The following is a 23,520-nucleotide window of genomic DNA, read 5'->3' on the forward strand; positions in this document are numbered from 1 at the left end:
ATGTTATAATGTTTGTATTGCATTATAATGGTTGTTTTATTCGACAGAATAGAGTATTCTGTTAACTATTGTGTGTGTGTGTTCTACAGAGGATGGGCCTCTATGAGATAACACTGACAGAGGAGATTTACGATGTCTTTGGGTGATAAAACCTAAAGAACATTCCAGAGAACATGAGTTAATGTTTCTGCTCTATACCGTACCAGGGTGAGATGGTTCCAGTTTGGAGTAGGAGGGCCAGACACTGGTCTATACAATGAAAACTGTTGACACAGCAGTTGCTGTCTGCTATGTATTATAGATATCTTTCATACAAATCTTAACCTTGTGACCATTCTATGTATCTGTTGTTCGTCATGTAGGTTGAGAGGGGTGTATCTTGGCTTTAAAATAACTTTATACTTTTGTTTTATCACTCTCAACGGTTAATTAGAAATGGTGAATCGTTGAAAGTCATTGCTATTGCAAAGCTCTTCTTATTAAAGATTTAGTTTAAGTATAACTCTGACTTGTGTGATAAGTTTGTCTCTCCTCGTTTGATAATACAGAAATTAACCACCACAAGCCTCTCACATTCACCACTCAGCAATGATGTGGCCACTTCTGCAGGACCCTCAGCAGTTTTTGCCATCATTGACTGCAGTATGATGTGGATTTTTTAAAAACAATTTCATGACGTTAGCCACAGTCTTCAGAGAAAACAATGCATTATTTGTAAAGTTCCTTCTTTGCTCACCAAAGCTAGAGAGAATGTATAAAGAAGGTAAGATAAGGATCTGAGAGTGGGAGGGGAGCTGGTGAAGCATTTGGGTATTTTTCACATTTTGTTTTGCTTGACAACTTATACCAAAAAAGTGTGGGGAAAAATCTTAACTAACCTTTAACCTCTAGCACTTAGCCATCCCGGATCCGGGATCGTGAATACAGCCTCAAGCTCATTACCATAACGCAACGTTAACTATTCATGAAAATCGCAAAATGAAATGAAATGAATATGCTAGCTCTCAAGCTTAGCCTTTTGTTAACAACACTGTCATCTCAGATTTTCAAAATATGCTTCTCAACCATAGGAAAACAATAATTTGTGTAACAGTAGCTAGCTAGCGTAGCATTTAGCGTTAGCGTTAGCATTCAGCAGGCAACATTTTCACAAAAACCAGAAAAGCATTCAAATAAAATAATTTACCTTTGAAGAACTTCAGATGTTTTCAATGAGGAGACTCTGTTAGTTCAGTTTTTCCTGAAAGATTATTTGTTTAGGAGAAATCGCTCCGTTTGGTGCGTCACGTTTGGCTACCAAAAAAAAAACGAAAATCCAGTCATCAAAACGCCAAACTTTTTTCAAAATTAACTCCATAATATCGACTGAAACATGGCAAACGTTGTTTAGAACCAATCCTCAAGGTGTTTTTCACATATCTCTTCGATGATATATCGTTCGTGGAAGTGTGCTTTCTCTCCTGAATCCCAGGAGAAAATGCCCGCACCTGAAGATTACGCACCAATTTAGACAAAGGACACCGGGCGGACCCCTGGAAAATGTAGTCTGTTATGGCCAATCTTCCAATGATATGCCTACAAATACGTCACAATGCTGCAGACATCTTGAAGAAACGACAGAAAGGGCAGGCTCGTTCGTGGTGCATTCACAGCCATATAAGGAGACAATGGAAAACAGAGCTTCAGAAATTCTGCTCATTTCCTGTTTGAAGTTTCATCTTGGTTTCGCCTGTAGCATGAGTTCTGTGGCACTCACAGATAATATCTTTACAGTTTTGGAAATGTCAGACTGTTTTCTTTCCAAAGCTGTCAATTATATGCATAGTCGAGCATCTTTTCGTGACAAAATATTGCGCTTAAAACGGGCACGTTTTTTTATCCAATAATGAAATAGCGCCCCCATAGACTCAACTTTAAACCTGCCTCTTTTAACCTGCCACTAAAAGGTCTACATGCTTTCTTGGTGTCACGGTCGTCCTCCTCTTCATCTGAAGAGGAGAGGCGAAAAGGATCAGAGGACCAATATGCGGCGTGGTAAGTGTCCATGGTAAATCTTTAATCAAGAAAGTACTGAACACTGAAAACTATACAAAACCAGTAAACAAAATAACAACCGTGAAGCTAATGCGAGCTGCGCTGAAACAAGCCATCAACATAGACAAACAAACATAGACTGCCCACCCAACTCATGCCCTGACCATACTAAATAAATACAAAACAAAGGAAATACAGGTCAGAACGTGACACTTGGTCTTGTCCTAATCTGAGGGTGGGTTGATGATAGTATCTGCATGCTGTTGCAAACTGTTTCAATGTTTTTTTATACTATGTGAAAGGTATTTCTAAAGCTAATATGGATGTTTGTGTATTTTAGAATACAACTACAACTTAGATTGATGAATCCAGAATGAATGCTACGTTCAGTATTGTTGATTGAAAAAATAGTGAACATAGGAAATTCTGGATTCACCATGCTAACTACAACTAGGGTTCGAAGTCAAATCAAATCAAATCACATTTTATTAGTCACATGCTCTGAATACAACAGGACATTATAGTGAAATGCTTACTGACGAGCCCCTAACCAACAGTGCAGTTTCAAAAAATACAGATAAGAATAAGATAAAAGTAACAAGTAATTAAAGGAGGAGCAGCAAAAAATAACAATATATACAGGGGGGTGCCGGTACAGAGTCAATATATACAGGGGGGTTCTGGGGGCACCGGTTAGTTGAGGTAGTATGTAAATGTAGGTATAGTTAATTAAAGTGACTATGCATAGATGACAACAGAGAGTGGCAGCGGTGTGGAGAGGGGGGCAATGTGAATAGTCTGGGTAGCCATTTGACTAGATGTTCAGGAGTCTTATGGCTTGGGGGTAGAAGCTGTTTAGAAGCCTCTTGGACCTAGATTTGGCTGTAAGGGGTGCGTAACTGGTGGCAGGGAAGTCAGACGCAGGAGAGAAGAACTAGGTAATAGCCGGAGCAGTTTAATTCCAAAACCAAGGGCATCAAGAAAATAACAACTTGAGTACAAAACCCGACGTGCGCCAGTCAACATGTGCACAAACACTTACAAACAAACAATAACACACAAAGACATGGGGGGGGAACAGAAGGTTAAATACACAACACGTAATGAGGGAATGAAAACCAGGTGAGTGGGAAAACAAGACAAAACAAATGGAAAATGAAAAACGGATCGGAGATGGCTAGAAGACCGGTGACGTCGATCACCAAACACCGCCCGAACAAGGAGAGGAACCGACTTAGGCAGAAGCTCCGGTACCGAAAAATGGATCGGAGATGGCTAGAAGACCGGTGACGTCGATCGCGAAACACCGCCCGAACAAGGAGAGGAACCGACTTTGGCAGAAGCTCCGGTACCGCTTGCCGTGTGGTAGCAGAGAGAACAGTCTGTGACTGGGTTGGCTGGAGTCTTTGATAATTTTTAGGGCCCTCCTCTGACACCGCCTGGTATAAAGGTCCTGGATGGCAGGAAGCTTGGCCCCAGTGATGTACTGGGCCTTTCGACACTACCCTCTGTAGTGCCTTGCATTCAGTTGCAATAGCAGACAGTGCTGCAACCACTGTTTTGTCAGGATGCTCTCGATGGTGCAGCTGTAGAACCTTTTGAGGATCTGAGGACCCATGACAAATCTTTTCAGTCTCCTGAGGGGGAATAGGTTTTGTCGTGCCTACTTCACAACTGTCATGGTGTGCATCGACCATGTTAGTTTGTTGGTGATGTGGTCACCAAGGAACTTGAATCTCCCAACCTGCTCCACTGCAGCCCCGTCGATGAAAAGGAGGCGTGCTCATTCATCTTTTTCCTGTAGTCCACTATCATCTCCTTTGTCTTGATCACGTTGAGGGAGAGGTTGTTGTCCTGGCACCACACGGCCAGGTATCTGACCTCCTCCCTATAGGCTGTCTTGTTGTTGTCGGTGATCAGGCCTACCACTGTAGTGTCATCGGCAAATTTAATGATGGTGTTGGAGTCGTGCCTGGCCGTGCAGTCATAAGTGAACTGAGAGTACAGGAGGGGGCTGAGCACGCACCCCTGAGGGGCCCCTGTGTTGAGGATCAGCGTGGCGGATGTGTTGTTACCTACCCTTACCACTTGGGGGTGGCCCGTCAGGAAGTCCAGAATCCAGTTGCAGAGGGAGGTGTTTAGTCCCGGTGTCCTTAGCTTATTGATGAGCTTTGAGGGCACTATGGTGTTGAACACTGAGCTGTAGTCAATGAATAGCATTCTCACATAGGTGTTCCTTTTGTCCAGGTGGGAAAGTGCAGTGTGGAGTGCAATAGAGACTGCATCATCTGTGGATCTGTTGGGGCGGTATACAAATTGGAGTGGGTCTAGAGTTTCTGGGATGAGGGTGTTCATGTGAGCCATGACCAGCCTTTCAAAGCACTTCATGGCTACAGTTGTGAGGGCTACGGGTCGGTCGTCATTTCGGCAGGGTAACTTAGTGTTCTTGGGCACAGGCACTATGATGGTCTGCTTAAAACATGTTAGTATTATAGACCCGGACAGGGAGAGGTTAAAAATGTTAGTGGAGACACTTGCTAGTTGGTCAGCGCATGCTCGTAGTACACGTCCTGGTAATCCGTCTGGCCCTGCGGCCTTGTGTATGTTGACCTGTCTAATGATCTTATTCACATCGGCTGCGGAGCGTGTGATCAGACAGTCTTCCGGTACAGCTGGTGCTCTCATACATGTTTCAGTGTTAATTGCCTCGAAGCGAGCATAGAAGTAGTTTAGCTCGTCTGGTAGGCTCATGTCACTGGGCAGCTCTCGGCTGTGCTTCCCTTTGTAGTCTGTAAATGGTTTGCAAGCCCTGCCACATTGGGCAGCAGGTAGCCTAGTGGAGCGTTGGACTAGTAATATCGAATCCACAAGCTTTACAAGGTAAAAGTCTTTCTGCCCCTGAACAAGGCAGTTAACCCACTGTTCCTACGCTGTCATTAAAAATATGAATTTGTTCTTAACTGACTTGCCTGGTTAAAGGTAAAATAAACAAGTGTCAGAGCCATTGTAATATGACTCGATCTTCGTCCTGTGTTTACGCTTTGCCTGTTTGATGATTCGTCGGATGGCATAGCGGGATTTCTTGTAAGCCTCCGGGTTAGAGTCCCGCTCCTTGAAAGCGGCAGAGCTAGCCTTTAGCTCAGTGCGGATGCTAGTTGGGGTATGTACGTACAGTCACTGTGGGGACGACATCATCGATGCACTTATTGATGAGGCCAATGACAGATGTGGTGTACTCCCCAATGCCAGTGGAGGAATCCCGAAACATATTCCAGTCTGTGCTAGCAAAACAGTCCTGTAGCTTAGCATCTGCTTCATCTGACCACTTTTTTAATCAATCTAGTTACTGGTGCTTCCTGCTTACATTTTTGATTGTAAGCAGGAATCAGGAGGATAGAATTATTGTCAGATTTACCAACTGGGAGAGCGATTGAATAAACCCCCACTTCCATTGCATAAAAGTCCCCGGCTACTAGGAGCGCCGCCTCTGGGTGAGCGTTTTCTTGTTTGCTTATGGCGGAATACAGCTCATTTAATGCTATATTAGTACCAGCCTCTGACTGTGGTGGTATGTAAACATCTACAAAGAATATAGATGAAAATTATCTCGGTAGGTAATGTGTTCTGCAGCTCATCATGAGAAACTCTACCTCAGGCGAGCAATAGCTCGAGACTTCCTTAGATATCGTGGACCAGCCATTGTTTAAAAAATACATAGAACGTTGCCCCTTGTCTTACCAGACACCGCTGTTCTATCCTGCTGGTATGTCGTATAACCAGCCAGTATGTTGATATTGTCGTCGTTCAGCCATGACTCCGTGAAGCATAAGATGTAGCTTAATCTTCCCAATAACTCGTCCATTTTATTGTCCAAAGATTGCATGTTTGCGAGCAGAATTGAGGGAAGTGGGGGTTTATTCGATCGCCTGCTAGTCCTCAGAAGGCAGCCCGCAATCTGCGGTTAAACCCAATGGTGAAAAAACCACATGAGATGAACTGGGCAGTTGGGTTTGTAAATGTACATGATATCACTGTTGTGTGGTAGAACGTAGCTAGCACCCACCTTTGCGCTAACCTGAGATTTTGAGCAAAGATCCACTAGATTCACACACATTGAACCTGCTCTGTAAGGAAATGAACACCACAGCAGAGACTCAATCTGCTTAAAAATAGGGGGGACACATCCCACAGGAGCTCTGTGATTTTGTTAAATTTTTCTTAGTTCATCCCTGAGTCAAACTGTGCTGCGTTTTGTGCTGTCTGAAAAATAAAGTTGTTTTTTCGCTCAGTCCCATTGCACAGCATTGTGTGCTGTCTGTTGTGTCTGCAGTGCACTGCCACTAAACTGCTACTTCTTGTCTTCTCCTTCCCCTCATCCATGCCTATCACTTGTTTCTCTGTTGCAGACATCACTCACAACCCTGTCACTCACCGCTCCCCCATGCATGCAACCATGTACACTAAACTGACACTTGCACCATAATAATCCCATACCTCCGTCAGCTCAGTCAAAACTCCTTGCTCCTTTCTGAGTGTTGTTGTACGTAGCTATCTAGTTAAGTCAAGTCTCTTGCCAACATCGAACAGAGGGGAATAACAAAAAATATATATGACCATGTAAATTACAAGTTTAGTATTTTGTAAAGAAAAGAGACTGTATTTACTATTTACCCTCCCTCGTACATGGCGGAAAATTCCCAATGTGATTTGATGTCGGCCATTTGGGAGCTAGCTCAAGAAAACTCTAGGCAACATTCTGCCTTCTCCCTACAGTTTTCAGTGGTTAGCTTAGCCCACGACTGGCTCATGTGAACTACATTCCTGTGTTTTAGCGTTTATAAATGTCATTAATCATCGCTTGTGATATGACTTTCTAAACATATGGCCCTAGTTGGTGTTCGGAACATGCTAGATAGCTAATTAGCAAAAGTATTAGTCTCTGTCTTCTGTCTGTTTTCCATAAAAGTGCGGTAACATGGAGAGAAGGCCATGTGGGAACACTAACCCTTAAAAGGTGTGTATCAATTAAACCTTTTGTGTTTTTTTGTTTTTTTATCGCCAATATGAAAAATATGGTCCTTATGCTTCCAAACCTGTCCTGCAAGCAATGCATGTTAATGTTCAGACCAAGCGTCTGGGCTCTTAATAACAAAACTGCCCCGTACAGAAGACGTTTTCGTCCGATATCTCTTATGTGTAATGGAACTGAGAGATGATCAAGGGCTATGTGGGCACTAGCTAGCTGGCTGTAGCTATTTAGCAAGTGTAGAGCATTAAGAAGAAGACGTCACCAGACATCATAGAATGTTCTTGTAGCTAATCAGAAGAATACAACTGGACAATTTAGAATGCATGCGTTCTAAATGCATATGCAAAACTTCTTGACATGAGTCTCACGTTAGCTAACCAGCCGGTTAGCTTAGCTAAAGTTAGTTAGCGCCTGTTAACGTGTTTGAAGTTACTGGACATGAATAGCAACAGGCATTGTACACTTGTCATTGTTTTATATGTTTTTTTCACCTTTATTTAACCAGGTAGGCTAGTTGAGAACACTTTCTCATTTACAACTGCGACCTGGCCAAGATAAAGCAAAGCAGTTCGACACATACAACAACACAGAGTTACACATGGAATAAATAAACATACAGTCAATAGTATATATACAGAAAGTATATATACAGTATGTGCAAATGAGGTAAGATAAGGGAGGTAAGGCAATAAATAGGCCATGGTGGCGAAGTAATTACAATATAGCAATAAAACACTGGAATGGTAGATGTGCAGAAGATGAGTGTAGTAGAGATGCTGGGGTGCAAAAGAGCAAGATAAATAAACAAATACAGTATGGGGATGAGGTGGTTGGATGGGCTATTTACAGATAGATACATATGCAAACATAGATACTATATGTTTGCTGGATTTTTAGTTAGGTCATCTGAGGAGGACAGTGTACCGTCTAGCTATTCTCCCAAGTACTTGTATACTCCCACGTGCTTGTATGAGAAGACTACCTCAAGCTCTAAGCCCTCAGAGGTAGTAATCACACCAGTGGAGAGAGGGGCATTCGTATTACCAAACCACATTAGTTTTTCAAAGATGTCAAATTAAAAGAAAGTAGACAATGAATGTAGGGTGTTCCAGCAAGAGCGAACATTGAAATATTTATTTATTGAGGCATCAGGGAAAGCTGTGTGCTTAGTGTGCAAAGACAGCATCGCTGTCTTGAAAGACTACAACTTGTCCCAACCCTTCCAGACAAAGCATGCAGAGAAATATAGAAAAATGTCTTCTGAGCAGAGGGCAAGTGCTTCGAAAGAGTTACTTTCTCAGCAGCAATAGCAGCAAGGACTTTTCACAAAACTGTATTCATCAAACGACACAATTGCGAGAGCTAGCTATTTACAGTCCCACAAAATTGCTAAACATAGCAAGCCATTTGCTGAGGGTGAATTCATTAAAGAATGTTTAATTGACTGCAGCAATACTTTGCCCCGACAAGAAAGATCTGTTTGAAAATGTTTCTCTGTCAAGAAGAACAGTGACACAACGTGTTGAGGACTTCGCAGAGAATATGGAACAACAGTTGAAAGACAAGGTAAAATATTTCACCTATTTCCCCATGGCCCTGGATGAGAACAGTGATGCATGTGACACGGTGCAGTTGTTGATATTCTTACGAGGCATAACCCCAGACTTTGAAATTACAGAGGAACTTGCTTCAGTGCAGTCAATGAAGAGCACAACCACAGGACAATATTTATTGGAGGATGTTAATAAGTGTGTGGCAAATCTGGGACTGAGTTTTGAAAAATGATCCAGTGTGACCACTGATGGGTGCCCAAATTTGGCCTTTTGATAAGGATACAAGATCAAGTAGCTGAGTTGAACCCAGATCAGAAAATGATTTTCCTGCATTGCATTATTCATCAGGAGGTTCTCTGTAAATGTGTTCTGAAAATGAGCCATGTTGTGGATACAGTCACTAAAGTGGTAAACTTCATAAGAGCAAAATCTTTAAACCACAGGCAGTTTGTCTCACTGTTGGAAGAGACTGAGTCGGGCCCTGCAGATATCCCCTACCACACAAACATGTCATGGCTGAGTCTGAGGAAGGTGCTTAAAAGGATGTGGGACCTGAAGTCGGAGAGTTATTTCAAATGAAACGAAAACATGTGGATTTCCCTCAACTGCAAGATAAAGAATGGTTGGCTGATTTTGCCTTCACCGTGGACATCATAGCCCTCATGAATAAACTGAATTCCAATCTACAAGGGAAGGGCCTTTTTGCACATCAGCTGTACGGCCTTGTCAAGGCATTCAAGGGAAAATTACTCCACCTAACCCGCCAAGTAGGTGCCAACAATCTCACCCACCTTCCGACACTTCTAGCCTGTTCCCCATCAGATAACCAGCAGGAGAAGTATACATCGCTGCTGCGTGCTTTGAACGGTGAGTTTTCTCATCGTTTTGAGGAACAAACAGTCTGCCCCTCGGTTGGGTAAACAAGCAATTTCATAGTCAACAAAGCACACAGGAGTCATGAGAAAATAGCATGAAGCACAAGAACAAAATAGAACGACTTGGGGCTAGTAAGTTCAAAGAGTCACTGCCCCAACAAGATAACTTTAGAGAGTAGCTCTCTATGAGTCCAGTAGGCTATAAAAGTATGAGATAAAAGCTAACATAATAAGCTTCACTGCAGGAATGACTGCAGGAATGTCCCTCAGAGCTGTTACCTGAGAATGTCATGATAATTTCTCTACCATAAGCCGCCTCCAACATCGTTTTAGACAATTTGACAGTAGGTCTAACCAGCCTCAAAACCGCAGATCACGTGTATGGCGTCGTGTGGGGAAGCGGTTTGCTGATGTCAATGCTGTGAACAGAGTGCCCTATGGTGGGGTTAGGGTATGATCATGCATAAGCTATCAACAACGAACACAATTGCATTTTGTCAATGGCAATTTGAATGCACAAAGGTACCGTGACAAGATCCTGAGGTCCATTGTCGTGACATTCATCAGCCACCATCACCCCATGTTTCAGCATGATAATACATGGCCCCATGTCGCAAGGATCTGTACCCAATTCCTGGAAGCTGTCTGCATACTCACCAGACATGTCACCTACTGAGCATTTTGGGATGCTCTGGATCGGCGTGTACGATAGCATGTTCCAGTTCCCGCCAATAGCCAGAAACTTCGCACAGCCATTGAAGAGGAGTGGGACAACATTGCACAAGCCACAATCAACAGCCTGATTAGCTCTATGCGAAGGAGATGTGTTGCTCTGCATGAGGCAAATGGTGGTCACACCAGATACTGACTGGTTTTCATATCTGGTAAAAGATACCTTTTTTTTAAGTGTATTCCCAGTCATGTGAAATCCATAGATTAGGGCCTAATGAATTTATTTAAATTGACTAATTTCCTTATATGAACTGTAACTCAGTAAAATCCTTGAAATTGTTGCATGTTGCATTTATATTTGTGTTCAGTAATACTTTGGATTCACTGGAATCTGGAACAGAGAAAGCAGAAGTAAACCCTTAACCCAGAGACTGATATCTTGGTTACAGAATGTACTTATATTTCCAAGTGATATTTACTGTCATCGGAGCAAGATCTAGCCCCCTCATGAAGTCAGAGGAAATGACTACATTCCCACCACCCCTGCTTTTGACGCCTTTGCCTGCTGTCTTGTGTTGACATTCTGTTTTATAGGCTACCTATTTATGGCACTAAACCACAAGTCACATCAGCTTCCATTTTAGGACTTAGTGTGTTATGTTGCATGATGTTATTTGAATCACAACTGTTTCATCTCATCCAACAGGAGTCCTGAAGGTTTAGAACTGATTGGATATTCTAAACTGCCTTTTGAGTGTGATTCAATGGCCATGCAACTACATGCTTAATTTTTTATTTCCGCTAGAGGTCAGCAGATGGACTCTGTCAGGTCTGTGCATATACCTGTGTGTGAGTCTATCTTCATTTCAGGACATAAATGTATTTTCCATCACCAATTTACATTTTGAATCAGGACTTGAATACTTTATTTTAGCGCAGCAAATATGCAGTATGTCACACCGGCACCATTTTTGCCACCATATTAGATTTGTGAGTGTTTTAATGATCCTATATAAAAATGTAAAGGTGCAAAATGCAGAATTTGCTCTTTTCCTGGTCGTCAAAATAATTAGCCTAGTTTCGGGTTTATGTGACAAAACAAACACTCAGAGTGTAGAGAACCAATGTACCATCGAAACCTCTTTGAAATATATTTTAAATAACCATATTAAACGTATTTTCAGCTGTTTGAACATAAAACGTGAAGCATAAAAATAGCGCACAAAGAACAGATCTACCGCTTCTTAGACTTGCTTTCAATGAGAATGACAGATCTATAACTCACATTTCAGTCCAGATACAAGGCAAGGTTGGTTTGTTTCCGGCACCTGGGCTGCCAGTTGTCAAACCCTGCTCTAGAAAAAATGGGTGGCCCTTGAGCTCAGCACAGCACAGCTCGCATCAGACCTTAATATGGCATTATACCTTGTCATGAAACACAACAGAGGTGTGAAATTTAAAGCTGAGAGCCACTAATGTTTTTCAAGGTATCAGCCCACAAGCAAAATGCACTTTTAGTATGAGCTTTATTTAACATGTTGTATGATAGTCTACCAAACACTTGGATACAAAATAACTCACTTATGGTGGTACAAAATTGTCAGCTCTATTCAAAAACTGTCATTTGATTTAATTTGATACTTTTCTGCACAGATCAGTGTTATTTTGTACCAAAAAAATGTTGCCTGCAATGCCAAACACCTTAACAAATCTTTTGACACTTAGCAGTAGGCAACTATTCAGCATGAGCTTCAACCCTAAATGTGATTAGTTGATTGTCCTTCTCCCCAAGCAGGTCAACAGAGGACCAATGATAAAGGGGATTCAGTCTCATACAACAACAAGGTGTTTGAAAACATCAGTTTAAGTATGCAAACCCAACAGAGACAGGCGACCACTGCATCCATCCAGGAACAATGCATTTATGAGAACAAAACCATTTAAATCTCACTGTCACTCCTTTTTCCTCTTTTTATTTGAGTTCATAGGTATTTGTAGCCTTTAGCCAATTTTCAAATATGGTAGTATTGTTGTGTGATGCTTTACTATCCCAGATCAAGGTATTGTTGAATCGATCAAACATTGGACCAGAGTGTCTTGAATGCTAGCTCAGTTGAACATGTCCAAGCTACAGAAATAGTAATTTAATATATCTGACAGTCACCCATAAACTCCTACCCTACATTCACTCTGCACATAAATTGGATGGTTGCCAGTTATATAATTACATTGTATATAACGTTTTCCTCTTGCTGTCATTTTTAATGTGACATAAAACCTTAATGTGCATGTGTGAATCACTCTATAAGAGTGTTTGGGCCAATGAATGTAACGTCCTCAACTGCTGCTTAGGACTTATTTTGTATGAGCTTTGCATTATATATATTTTCTGACTTGGAGATGAAAAGTCTAACCTAATATATCAATCCTGTAAACATGTATTGCAAAAAAAAAAATCGGGAAATGGGTTTAATGAACTGTTCATCTGCGTTACACATGCAGATTCATGACTTTTCAGTTATTTGTAAGTACGCATTGGTTGTGCCAGAAAAGGCTTAACAACTCTGACTTCCTGTTTCAGTGTCAACATTGCTGTCAATGCTGTGGTCTACTTTTACTTTACTGAAAACAACTATGGTGCAGCCTCTCACAACCACCACTCAGTAATGTTGTGGCCACTTCTGCAGTTTTCTCCATCGTTGACTGCAGTATGCTTTTTGACCTGGTAGTTTGTTTCACAGTTTCATGACATTAGCCATAGTCTTCATACATTCTCAAGTCCCCCTCTGTTCACCAAAGTCAGAGAGAAAGTATCTAAAAGGTAGGATAAGAGAGTGTGAGAATTGGAGGAGAGGTGGTGATGCATGTGGGTAATTTTCACATTTTGTTTTGCTGGACAAAATCTTAAAACTAATCTTAAAACCTAGCTGCCCATTATAACCTGATACTCTTTCTGGGTCTAGTTCTAATCTGAAAATTATTTTTAACACCTAGCTAACTATTGCAATTTTACTTGCCTTCTCTAAATAGGTTTTTATTGTATGTTTCTTGCCAAAGTAGAGCTTTAAGATAACTCTGTAATGAAAAGCGTTAAACCATAGTATTACTAAGTGTGTAAAAAAAAAAAAAGATTCACATGAGCTGTGAACTCTCTGTTTCAATTCGCCATATGACCATGGGCTGAGTATCTGCATGCTGTTGCAAACTGTTTCAATGTTTTATTATAGTATGTGAACGATATTTCTAAAGCTAATATGGATGTTTGTGTATTTTAGAATACAACTACAACTTAGACTGGTGAATCCAGAATGAATGCTACATTCACTAATGTTGATTGAAAAATAGTGAAAATAGCTTATTCTGGATTCACCATGCTAACAACAACTTGGGCTACAAGTCAAACCATTATCAGTAGTTAAACCCAATGGTGAAAAAATCACATTGGGTCTGTAAATGGGTCTGTAAATGTCACTCAAGGCGTGTTGTGTGGTAGAGGGTAGCTAGCACCAATCAGCTAACATGAGATGTTGAACACAGAAGCACTAGACTCACACTCATTGAACCTGCGCTGTGAGGAAATTGATACGAGATGCAATGGTGATATAAATTATAGTGGTTCACACAGCGACACAGAGGACGTAAGTACAGTGCATATCTTGAGGATTTGGATGCAGGTGTCTTTAACTAATAGACATGGTGTATTCAAACAGATTTGTTCATTCCATCTTAATTAAAAAATGTATATTTAAATGTAAAAAATGTTATTATTTTAACTGCACTATGGAAAAATCAGTCAAATATGAGAGTAAACGGAATGCTTCTTGAACGATTTTTGTATTCAACTTCTGTTAAATCTATTCGCTGAGAGACTTGCATATGCTTTAGGTCCGCAAGACTCCACACTTCTGTGTCAGAATCTTGCAACAAAAACTGCGATAGAACTGCAATATTCAACATACTTTAATGTCTACCATTCAAAATAAAATGTATTTGTTATTTTGGAAACTTCACAAAAAACATTTCTGTCATTCCATGCATGTTTTCAGTGTATGATACAAGCCACACTTCACGTACTGAACCTCTTGTAATCACAGGATGTGAAGGTTGAAAAACCACTGAAATGTTGTGTTTAAGTAACTGTCTTATCTTTGTCGTTGCTCTTTTTGGAACAGATGTCGGTGCTCTATTCTTCTGTTCTGCATTTGGCAATGCTTCTGAGTCTCCACTCAGGTAATGTGAAATGCTTTGACAAAACCTCTTCATACATGATACATGATACATTTAGAGACTGCACTTACTATGAAAACTGTGGACACTTAAGGTACAGTTTTGTTCTAAGGGGAGGGGTGGGGGGTGGACTATCGTAGGTCAAATTATAATTTATGATTGGATAAGACAGAATCAGTGCCTTTACAACTGAAATATGAAAATTATGGAACTGAAATGAAAAGTGATTACTGAGAGACTTGCTGTTTGGTTTTACACTTATGGTAAATATAGTAGACCGACCCTACATTTATTGACTTAATACATTTGTCCCAGCCAGTATGGAGCTGGGAAGTGAAGTGGCTTAAAATAGTTTTACAATTGTCATATGTATCACCACCTGAACCAGTTAATCACCTGTTTTCTCAGACTGATCAACATTGATCTATTTTTCTACAGGTTTGCAGAACCTAACTACACTGCCAAATCCAACAGCAGTCATATTACACAAAGGAAATTCAGTGACGATCCACTGCACCCACAATTTACCCAATGACATTGAAATATTTACAGTAACTATAAAAGGAACAGAGGTGCTGTGCTTTTGTCAGTTTAACAGACAAGAGTGTCTGGTGTCAAAGACATGTAAAGAAAGCATACAAATTAAGTGGAATAATGAGACCAGAGAAATCTTCTTTTCACTGATGAATCTACAGATAAATGATTCTGGACTTTACTCTTGTGAAGTGAAAAGAGCTGCACCTCCACCCGCACAAGTTTTCTCAAAAAACATAACTATTTGTGTAACAGGTTAGTGATCTCTGAAAATACTTGATAGAACTACAATCTACATGTAAAACCATTATGACCCTGTCATCACATGGTATGTGAATGCTAGTTGCCTCCAAATTGAAAATAATTTGTCTACAGTTTAAACTCTTTGTTTACACTTTTATTTCTGCATCTGCAACTTTCTGTTTGTGCATCCAGCCCCTCCTGCAGTGTCTGTGTCTGATGTAAAGGAGTCCAGTAGTGGACTTCCCATGTTGCTGTGCTCCTCTCAGGGGTTTTACCCAAAGACCATAGAGCAGGTGTGGTTTAGAGATGGTCAGCTCCTCAACACCAGACTTTCAGACAGGCAGAGAGAGGTCAACACAGATGGTTCCATCACCGTCCACTCCTACCTGCCTCTGTCCTCAGGACCCAGCCAGGCTGGCCTCTATCTCTGCTGGGTCAACCACTCTTCCCTCAGCCATCCCATCACTGTCAATCACACAGTCATGTCCAATGGTGAGAGCTAAGTGTTAATAAATCAGGATTGCTAGTTGACAATGTAATCGGTTGATTTCTATATCTATGTAATATAATGTTGGTGGTCTACACAACTTTTCCATAATATCTTGTGATACAGTGTACTCCAAAAGTATTGGGACAGTGACATATTTTTGTGGTTTTGGCTGTGTACTCCAGCACTTTGGATTTGAAATGATCTGGTTAGAAATTACAGCACTTTTTGTACATTGTCCCCCTATTTTACAGGACAAAAAATATTGGGACAAATTCACTTACATGTGTATTCAAGTAGTATAAAGTATTTGGTCCCATATTCATATCACACAAAGACTACATCAAATTTGTGACTCTACAAATTTGTTGGATGCATTTGCTGTTTGTTTTGGTTATGTTTCAAACGGTTCACCCAATATGGATGAAAATAACCTCAGATTAAATCTGACAGTCTGCACTTTAACCTCATATTCACTGTATAATTTCAAATTGAAAGTGCTGGAGTACAGAGCCAAAACAACAACCAATGTGTTACTGTCCCTATACTTTTGGAGCTCACCACCATTCAATCACCATTCTAAGAGAATGGTGGATCCATTTTTCAATATACTGATCTAACTTCTATTCTTTCTGGCAATAATTATGTTTTGGGGTACTGTATGTCAATAATTTTTCTCATTATTTAATGAACATCACACACTTTTCCTGATATTTTTTAGGTGTCCCAGTGCATTGGCCATTTATTGTGGTCAGCATTGGAGCAGTCTTGATTCTAGTGGTCCTTATCATCATGATCATCAAGTGTACACATTTCAGTGAGTAATTAGCTTTTCTGTTTCGCATGCTTGACATCGTGATAGCATGATATGATATATTAAAGATGCACTCTGGAATTTTAAGCTCAACAAATTCATAACATATTGCACGAATGAGGTTTGTAGCATCACACAAATTGCTAAATCCCTATGATATAATACGAATTGCAAAATTCGCAACATGACACAAAATGTATGATGCAGTACACAATTTGATGACGTAGTACACAAAAAACTGACCTGTGTTGGCTCGTGAGCACCACTTTCAAACTACTGGCTGAAATGATACAAGAGTTTTAGAGTGCATCTCTAAGTATCAAGCACTAGATGTGTAATGCATTAGAAAACACTAAAAATTGTTAACTATTAGTGCACATTTCCAATTATAGTACAAGTCATAAACATACAGTAATGTTTGGGAGTCGGGTTTTTTCTAGGGGAATTATTTGTGACATATTTCCCAATCGAACATATTTTGTTACAGTGCATTTGGTCCAGTTGATCAATGTCACATTGATTTTTATCCAGAGAGAGTCAAACACCTTTTTCTTCTTGGAAAATCCCAAGAACCTGTCCACACTGTCTCCTCCGTGACTGAGAACATCATCTACTCAACACTGGGAGACCATCATCCAATCACTCTCTCCACTGCTGTACCAACATAGACAAGGGATCAACAAGCAGTACTGTACCAATAGGGCCATAGACAGTACCACCTGATGTACCAAATCCTAGGATGGGATCCTAGCTGCAGATGAATCATGTAGGACTTTCTCAGAATCACCATGTTTGGGACACTTGACTGGGGAATGAAAAAATATAAATTTGCTTGTAGGCTATCTATTCTAATGATGTGCATAAAATCAATTTGATGTTGAATGGTTCTCCATACTGTAATGCCTCTGATTATGTTAATCTCAGATAATCCAATGATGACTGTCATTGATACCAGTAATAGTCTCTCTATGTCTGGGTAGCAGCCCAGTACAATTCCTCCTCCCAGCTGCCCACTGCACGGAGGCTAGGAAACACTGTCACCACTGATAAATCCATGAAAATTGAGAATTTCAATAAGCATTTTTCTACAGCTGGCCATGCTTTCCACCTGGCTACCCCTACATTTTCTCTATTGTGTTATTGGCTGTATGTTTTGTTTATTCCATGTGTAACTCTTGTGTTGTTGTTTGTGTCGCACTATTTTGCTTTATCTTGGCCAGGTCGCAGTTGTAACTAGCCTACCTGGTTAAATAAAGGTGAAATAAAATAAAATTTAAAAAAATGATATGCCATTAAAAAACATATTACATTTTATTTCTGTGAAATGTATTTTTGATGGAGACCTCCCTTAGAGAGCAACTTGTATAAACACAGCATACTATCATACATTTAGGACATGTAGCAACAAAGCAATATATACAGTGGGGCAAAAAAGTATTTAGTCAGCCAACAATTTGGCAAGTTCTCCCACTTAAAAAGATGAGAGAGGCCTGTAATTTTCATCATAGGTACACTTCAACTATGACAGACAAAATGAGGGAAAAAATCCTGAAAATCACATTGTAGGATTTTTAATGAATTTATTTGCAAATGATGGTGGAAAATAAGGATTTGGTCAATAACAAAAGTTTATCTCAATGCTTTGTTATATACCCTTTGTTGGCAATGATAGAGGTTAAATGTTTTCTGTAAGTCTTTTCACACACTGTTGCTGGTATTTTGGCCCATTCCTCCATGCAGATCTCCTCTAGAGCAGTGATGTTTTGGGGCTGTTGCTGGGCAACACAGACTTTCAACTCCCTCCAAAGATTTTCTATGGGGTTGAGATCTGGAGACTGGCTAGGCCACTCCAGGACCTTGAAATGCTTCTTATGAAGCCACTCCTTCGTTGCCCGGGTGGTGTGTTTGGGATCATTGTCATGCTGAAAGACCCAGCCACGTTTCATCTTCAATGCCCTTGCTGATGGAAGAAGGTTTTCACTCAAAATCTCACGATACATGGCCCCATTCATTCTTTCCTTTACACGGATCAGTCGTCCTGGTCCCTTTGCAGAAAAACAGCCCCAAAGCATGATGTTTCCACCCCCATGCTTCACAGTAGGTATGGTGTTCTTTGGATGCAACCAAAAAGTTATATTTTGATTTCATCTGACCATATGACATTCTCCCAATCTTCTTCTGGATCATCCAAATGCTCTCTAGCAAACTTCAGACGGGTCTTGAGTGGTCTTGTATGTCTTCCATTTCCTAATAATTGCTCCTACAGTTGATTTCTTCAAACCAAGCTGCTTACCTATTGCAGATTCAGTCTTCCCAGCCTGGTGCAGGTCTACAATTTTGTTTCTGGTGTTCTTTGACAGCTCTTTGGTCTTGGCCATAGTGGAGTTTGGAGTGTGAGGTTTGAGGTTGTGGACAGGTGTATTTTATACTGATAACAAGTTCAAACAGGTGCCATTAATACAGGTAACGAGTGGAGGACAGAGGAGCCTCTTAAAGAAGAAGTTACAGGTCTGTGAGAGCCAGAAATCTTGCTTGTTTGTAGGTGACCAAATACTTATTTTCCACCATAATTTGCAAATAAATAAATAAAAAATCCTACAATGTGATTTTCTGGAATTTTTTTCTCTCATTTTGTCTGTCATAGATGAAGTGTACCTATGATGAAAATTACAAGCCTCTCTCATCTTTTTAAGTGGGAGAACTTGCACAATTGGTGGCTGACTAAATACTTTTTTGCGCCACTGTATATTTTGTGCAAATTTACAGGATTACTGGATACGGAACCATATAATAGTAGAATGAAAAGTACGTCGGAAGCTTTTTGTGAAGCTCTCTCTTTCATGGACGTTAGCTGACAATCAAAATACTGGAGTAAGTGGATTAACTTTTAGATTTATTTTATATTGAATCTTTGATTTCTATTTCCATGAAGTCTCTTGTCAGTAGGGTATTGATGTTGGATGTATATCCATTAGTAATGAAGTTAAGATGACAAGTGTGTGTGATGATGATTGAAGTGATGCTGAAACAGCCAGCTTGTCACTAACATCCGGAGGCTCAGTTAGCTACTTTAGCTAGATAAATAAGGTTGTGGAATGCATACTCTAGTTATTGCATTGTCGACACCTATTCCATAAACACGTTTGGGTGTTTTGTCAGCTACCTGCTTCGGATTTTATATAACGTTGAATGTTACAATAGCTAGTTAGGTAGGATAGCAAAGTTACTAGCTAACTAGCAAGCCTGTACAGCGGGTATAATTATCTTGTTATAGCTAACCATATATATCCTAGCTAACTAGATAACTACTTTTACAACTCGCCAATAAAGACATTGGATTGCTAGGTCATTTCTGAGGGCTGAACGTACTCAACTATCTACAGTTCTGCAGTGGTCGATATGCAATGTATTCTGTACTTGCATGTACTGTTTATTTACTTATGTCTCTGATGGGCTTGGTGTTTGACTGTATTTGCAGTTGATGTTGGCCAATTTGTCAGCCATGATGACCCATGGGTTTAAGAGCAGTAAGCAAGACTTCATATTCGGACCATGGAAAGTGACTGCAGCAAAAACCCACATTATGAAGTCTAAGGACATTGAACGGTAACCTGGTCCAAGTATTTTGCCGATTTTTGTGTCAGACTAAACGTTTTCTTTAATGTTGTCTGTTTAGTATTCTTAAGGTTTAATCTACATTGGGGAGCTTGTTTATCGACTTGGTCTTACTTTAAAGACTAGTAACCAAAATGGTTGCAAGTTCAAATCCCCGAGCTGACAAGGTACACATCTGTCGTTCTGCCCCTGAGCAGGCAGTTAACCCACAGTTCCTAGGCCATCATTGAAAATAAGAATTTGTTCTTAACTGACTTGCCTAGTTAAATAAAGGTCAAATAAATATTGTCAACTTACTTGGCTAGCTACATTGAGGTTGGTTTTGTCCCAGGTTAGGGGAGGAGATGCACATGCCCTCACTCCCAGAGATGCTGTTTGGGGACAACGTTCTACGCATTCAGCACACAGACGGCTATGGCATTGAGTTTAATGCCATCGATGCCCTCAAGAGGGTCAACAACATGCAGGACTCTGTGAAAGTGGCCTGTGCACAGGAATGGCAAGAGAGCAGGTACAACCACTATCATAATACCACTGTGATAACAATATCCACCTTCATTGTCTATATGCTTGTAAAATAAATACAACAAAAAATGGCATTTTTAAATTTTTTCGATAAAAAGTGTTGAATAATCAGTCAATTACCAGTCCCGTTATGGAGAATGGATCTGAGACTGTTGTCGTGTGGTTGTATTCCCAGGGCCGATTCTGAACACTCCAAAGAGGCTGTGAAACACTACGACTGGACATATACCACAGACTACAGAGGCACTTTGTTAGGAGAGGACCAGCAGATGAGGGTGAAAGGCCTTTCAGTTCACACTGGATACAATACAATATCCCAAACAAACACATTACAAAATAAGGGGCAAATCTTAATTTGAATTTAAGTCAAAATTGAACTTAGTCTCACATTGATACATGACTAAATGTATATTTGACATACAGTACCGGTCAAAGGTTTGGACACTTACTCATTACAGGGTTTTTCTTAATTTGTACTATTTTCTACATTGTAGAGTAATAGTGACAACATCAAAACTATGAAATAACACATGGTATCATGTAGTAACCAAAAAAGTTAAACAAATCAAAATATTTTATTTGAGATGCTTCCAAGTAGCCACCCTTTGCTTCATGAGGTAGTCACCTGGAATGCATTTTCCTCACAGCACAGGTTCAAATATATAAAAAAAATAATTAAAACCTTGAATGAGTAGGTGTGTCCAAACTGTTGACTGGTACTGTAAGTGGAAGATAGGATTCACCCCCAAGTCATTGGCTGCGTTTCAGGTCGTCTATATTGCAAACTCCTGCCAGATCTATCGGTGATTAACATATCAACTAACCACACCATATGGTATATCAGTCTGATGCCTGACTGCACCGTCAATGATGTGGAACACAACCATCGGCTGATGCAATGCAACAACTGCAATGTAGTCCGCCTGGAATGCAATGTTTCTTTCACATAGGCATAATATTCATTAACTTATCTCAAGCTGTCAATTGCCTTATTCATTAGGAATCAAATTGAGGCAAACATGCCGAAACAACGAGAGACCTACCTACCTGAATGTGTCCAATAAAAAAAAATTCAGTTGCAAAACGTTTAGTTTTTTGCTAAGGTTTTTGCACTAATAAATCACTCTTTATTCCATCAGGCGACAGAAACGTTGGAGCGCATCGACATGGAGAAGCTGAAGGCGCGAGAACAGATCATGTTCTTCGATGACGTGCTGCTGTTTGAGGACGAGCTTCACGACCACGGCGTGTCCATGATCAGCGTCAAAATAGTGAGTGCCACTTTCAGACAGGAACTGACACTTTATGATGATGCACATTCGCCCCATATGATGTCTGTGGCTGTGTGACAAGCACCAAAGGACATGTCCTTGCGGGGGCTGTAAGACCAGGAATAAAAAATGCTTTTTATATTCACCTATAGTACTTATGTTTAATGGATTTTCTTAAACGCTTGCATCTTTGAGAGACAGATTAATTTGTTCTGAGGAGATTTTGAAGAATGACTTACTCCCTTCGTACCCACTTGTGTGTGATACAGAGAGTGATGCCCACCAGTTTCTTCCTGCTTCTGCGGTTCTTCCTGCGGGTGGATGGAGTTCTGATCCGGATAAATGACACGCGGCTCTATCACGAGGCAAGTGTGACTGGGCTTTCCTGGGAAATGGCAATCGATTAACGGTAACCACCAGAATGGATATGCATTGGAATCAAATTCTGTGGATAACTTTAGTGATGTCCATTTCCTTCTATGTAACTTCAACTACATAATGGTTATGCCTACTTATGAAATGACTAATCGCTTACAGAGGTTTTCTTTACAGACTGGAAAGAATTACATGATCAGAGAGTTTAGCACTCGGGAAAGCAAAATTTCAGAATTGAAGGTGAGATTTTTCTTCTCTGTTTGAAAAGTACATGTGTAGCGGAAGTCAGCATTGTGCAGTGATGTGTATATGTCACTGTGCAGCTGATGCAATCATACCACTATTGTAAATGGAGAACAATTAGTCAATGGCAATATCTAGAAAAGACAACGGCATTTAGTTTCTCTCTCTTTGCCTTCCAGAACGTCCCTGCTGCTCTGTATACTGACCCCAACGAGATTGCCCAGCACTTAACTTTGAAGTTGACCGAGTGCGAGAAGTTGGAGCTCCCTGAGACAGGCCCCCATCCAGGGGACACAGAGGCCCCCCAGTGATGGAGAGCAGGCTGGGTCCTGTGATTGGACATCAAATTCTCTCCTGCCTGGACTTAAGATGAGCGTCTGCCAACCAAGGCAGAGTTCATCCTCCCTCCGCTCTACAAAGAAATACATTATTTTTTTTTTTTTACCAAAACACTGCACCTGCCTCCCTCCATACACAGGAAAAACAACAGTTAATGGAACTTCATTTTGGCATTTTCAAGTGGCCTCTTATTTTTAGTGTTATTTCACATTTCCTCAACGTAAATATTTTGGTCGGAAAATTGTGATAATTGCGTCTTTTCTATTAGAACTCCACATAATGGGTTTGTTGAATTCCACATAAAGTAGTCTGATATTTGAATGTTGTGCTATCACAGAGATAGCTATTATAGAGATCCATTCCTCATGTTATCAAAATGTTGAAAGAGCCAATGTGTAAATAAATTAACTTTTTGTATGTGTTTAATCTTTTACTGGACATTGGATCTTGATTAGAGGAGAGCTCACTGCAGAAGTCGAGGAGCCCCTCTTGTGCATCTCACTTCAATGACATCTCCCTACCTTTCCCCCTTTTCAAACTAAGATTTTGTTCTAGCTAGCTGTTGTAATTAGAACGGTCTCCTTACAGAACCTGCTCAGCTCTGCTTGTTTTATTGTATTCAAGATAAATGTCAACTAATAAAAGTCTTTAGCCTTAACATGCAAACATTCATTGTAGTGGTTG

The 23,520-nt window shown here is 40.4% G+C and overlaps 2 protein-coding genes across 6 annotated transcripts; both read left to right on the top strand.

The window, feature by feature from the left end:
* The first annotated feature begins 12,782 nt into the window (after positions 1-12,782).
* LOC110533459 (natural cytotoxicity triggering receptor 3 ligand 1) lies at positions 12,783-17,575 on the top strand. 3 transcript variants are annotated; one of them, XM_036989851.1, is made up of 6 exons: positions 12,783-12,984; positions 14,336-14,393; positions 14,829-15,179; positions 15,360-15,659; positions 16,376-16,471; positions 17,000-17,575. In XM_036989851.1, the coding sequence occupies exons 2-6, from the start codon at positions 14,336-14,338 to the stop codon at positions 17,134-17,136; spliced, it is 942 nt and encodes a 313-aa protein (XP_036845746.1). In that variant the 5' UTR covers positions 12,783-12,984; the 3' UTR covers positions 17,137-17,575. The 3 variants fall into 3 exon arrangements, with proteins under 3 accessions (XP_036845746.1, XP_036845745.1, XP_021473363.2); XM_036989850.1 differs by lacking the exon at positions 12,783-12,984 and adding an exon at positions 13,666-13,801 and having other exon boundaries at positions 17,039-17,575; XM_021617688.2 differs by lacking the exon at positions 12,783-12,984 and adding an exon at positions 13,666-13,801 and having other exon boundaries at positions 17,000-17,574.
* Positions 17,576-19,211: 1,636 nt separating this feature from the next.
* On the top strand, positions 19,212-23,506 carry tiprl (TIP41, TOR signaling pathway regulator-like (S. cerevisiae)). Of its 3 annotated transcripts, none has more exons than XR_002474961.2 (8): positions 19,212-19,339; positions 19,947-20,074; positions 20,415-20,594; positions 20,784-20,883; positions 21,748-21,879; positions 22,149-22,288; positions 22,432-22,494; positions 22,677-22,948. XR_002474961.2 is itself a non-coding variant. In XM_036989852.1 (8 exons), the coding sequence occupies exons 2-8, from the start codon at positions 19,950-19,952 to the stop codon at positions 22,806-22,808; spliced, it is 843 nt and encodes a 280-aa protein (XP_036845747.1). In that variant the 5' UTR covers positions 19,212-19,339; positions 19,947-19,949; the 3' UTR covers positions 22,809-23,506. The 3 variants fall into 3 exon arrangements, 2 of the variants coding, with proteins under 2 accessions (XP_036845747.1, XP_021473365.1); XM_036989852.1 differs by having other exon boundaries at positions 22,149-22,244; positions 22,417-22,494; positions 22,677-23,506; XM_021617690.2 differs by having other exon boundaries at positions 22,149-22,244; positions 22,677-23,506.
* The last annotated feature ends 14 nt before the right edge of the window (positions 23,507-23,520 follow it).

Source organism: Oncorhynchus mykiss, chromosome 10 (assembly GCF_013265735.2).
Source record: "Oncorhynchus mykiss isolate Arlee chromosome 10, USDA_OmykA_1.1, whole genome shotgun sequence".
NCBI classification, from domain to species: Eukaryota; Metazoa; Chordata; class Actinopteri; order Salmoniformes; family Salmonidae; genus Oncorhynchus; species Oncorhynchus mykiss.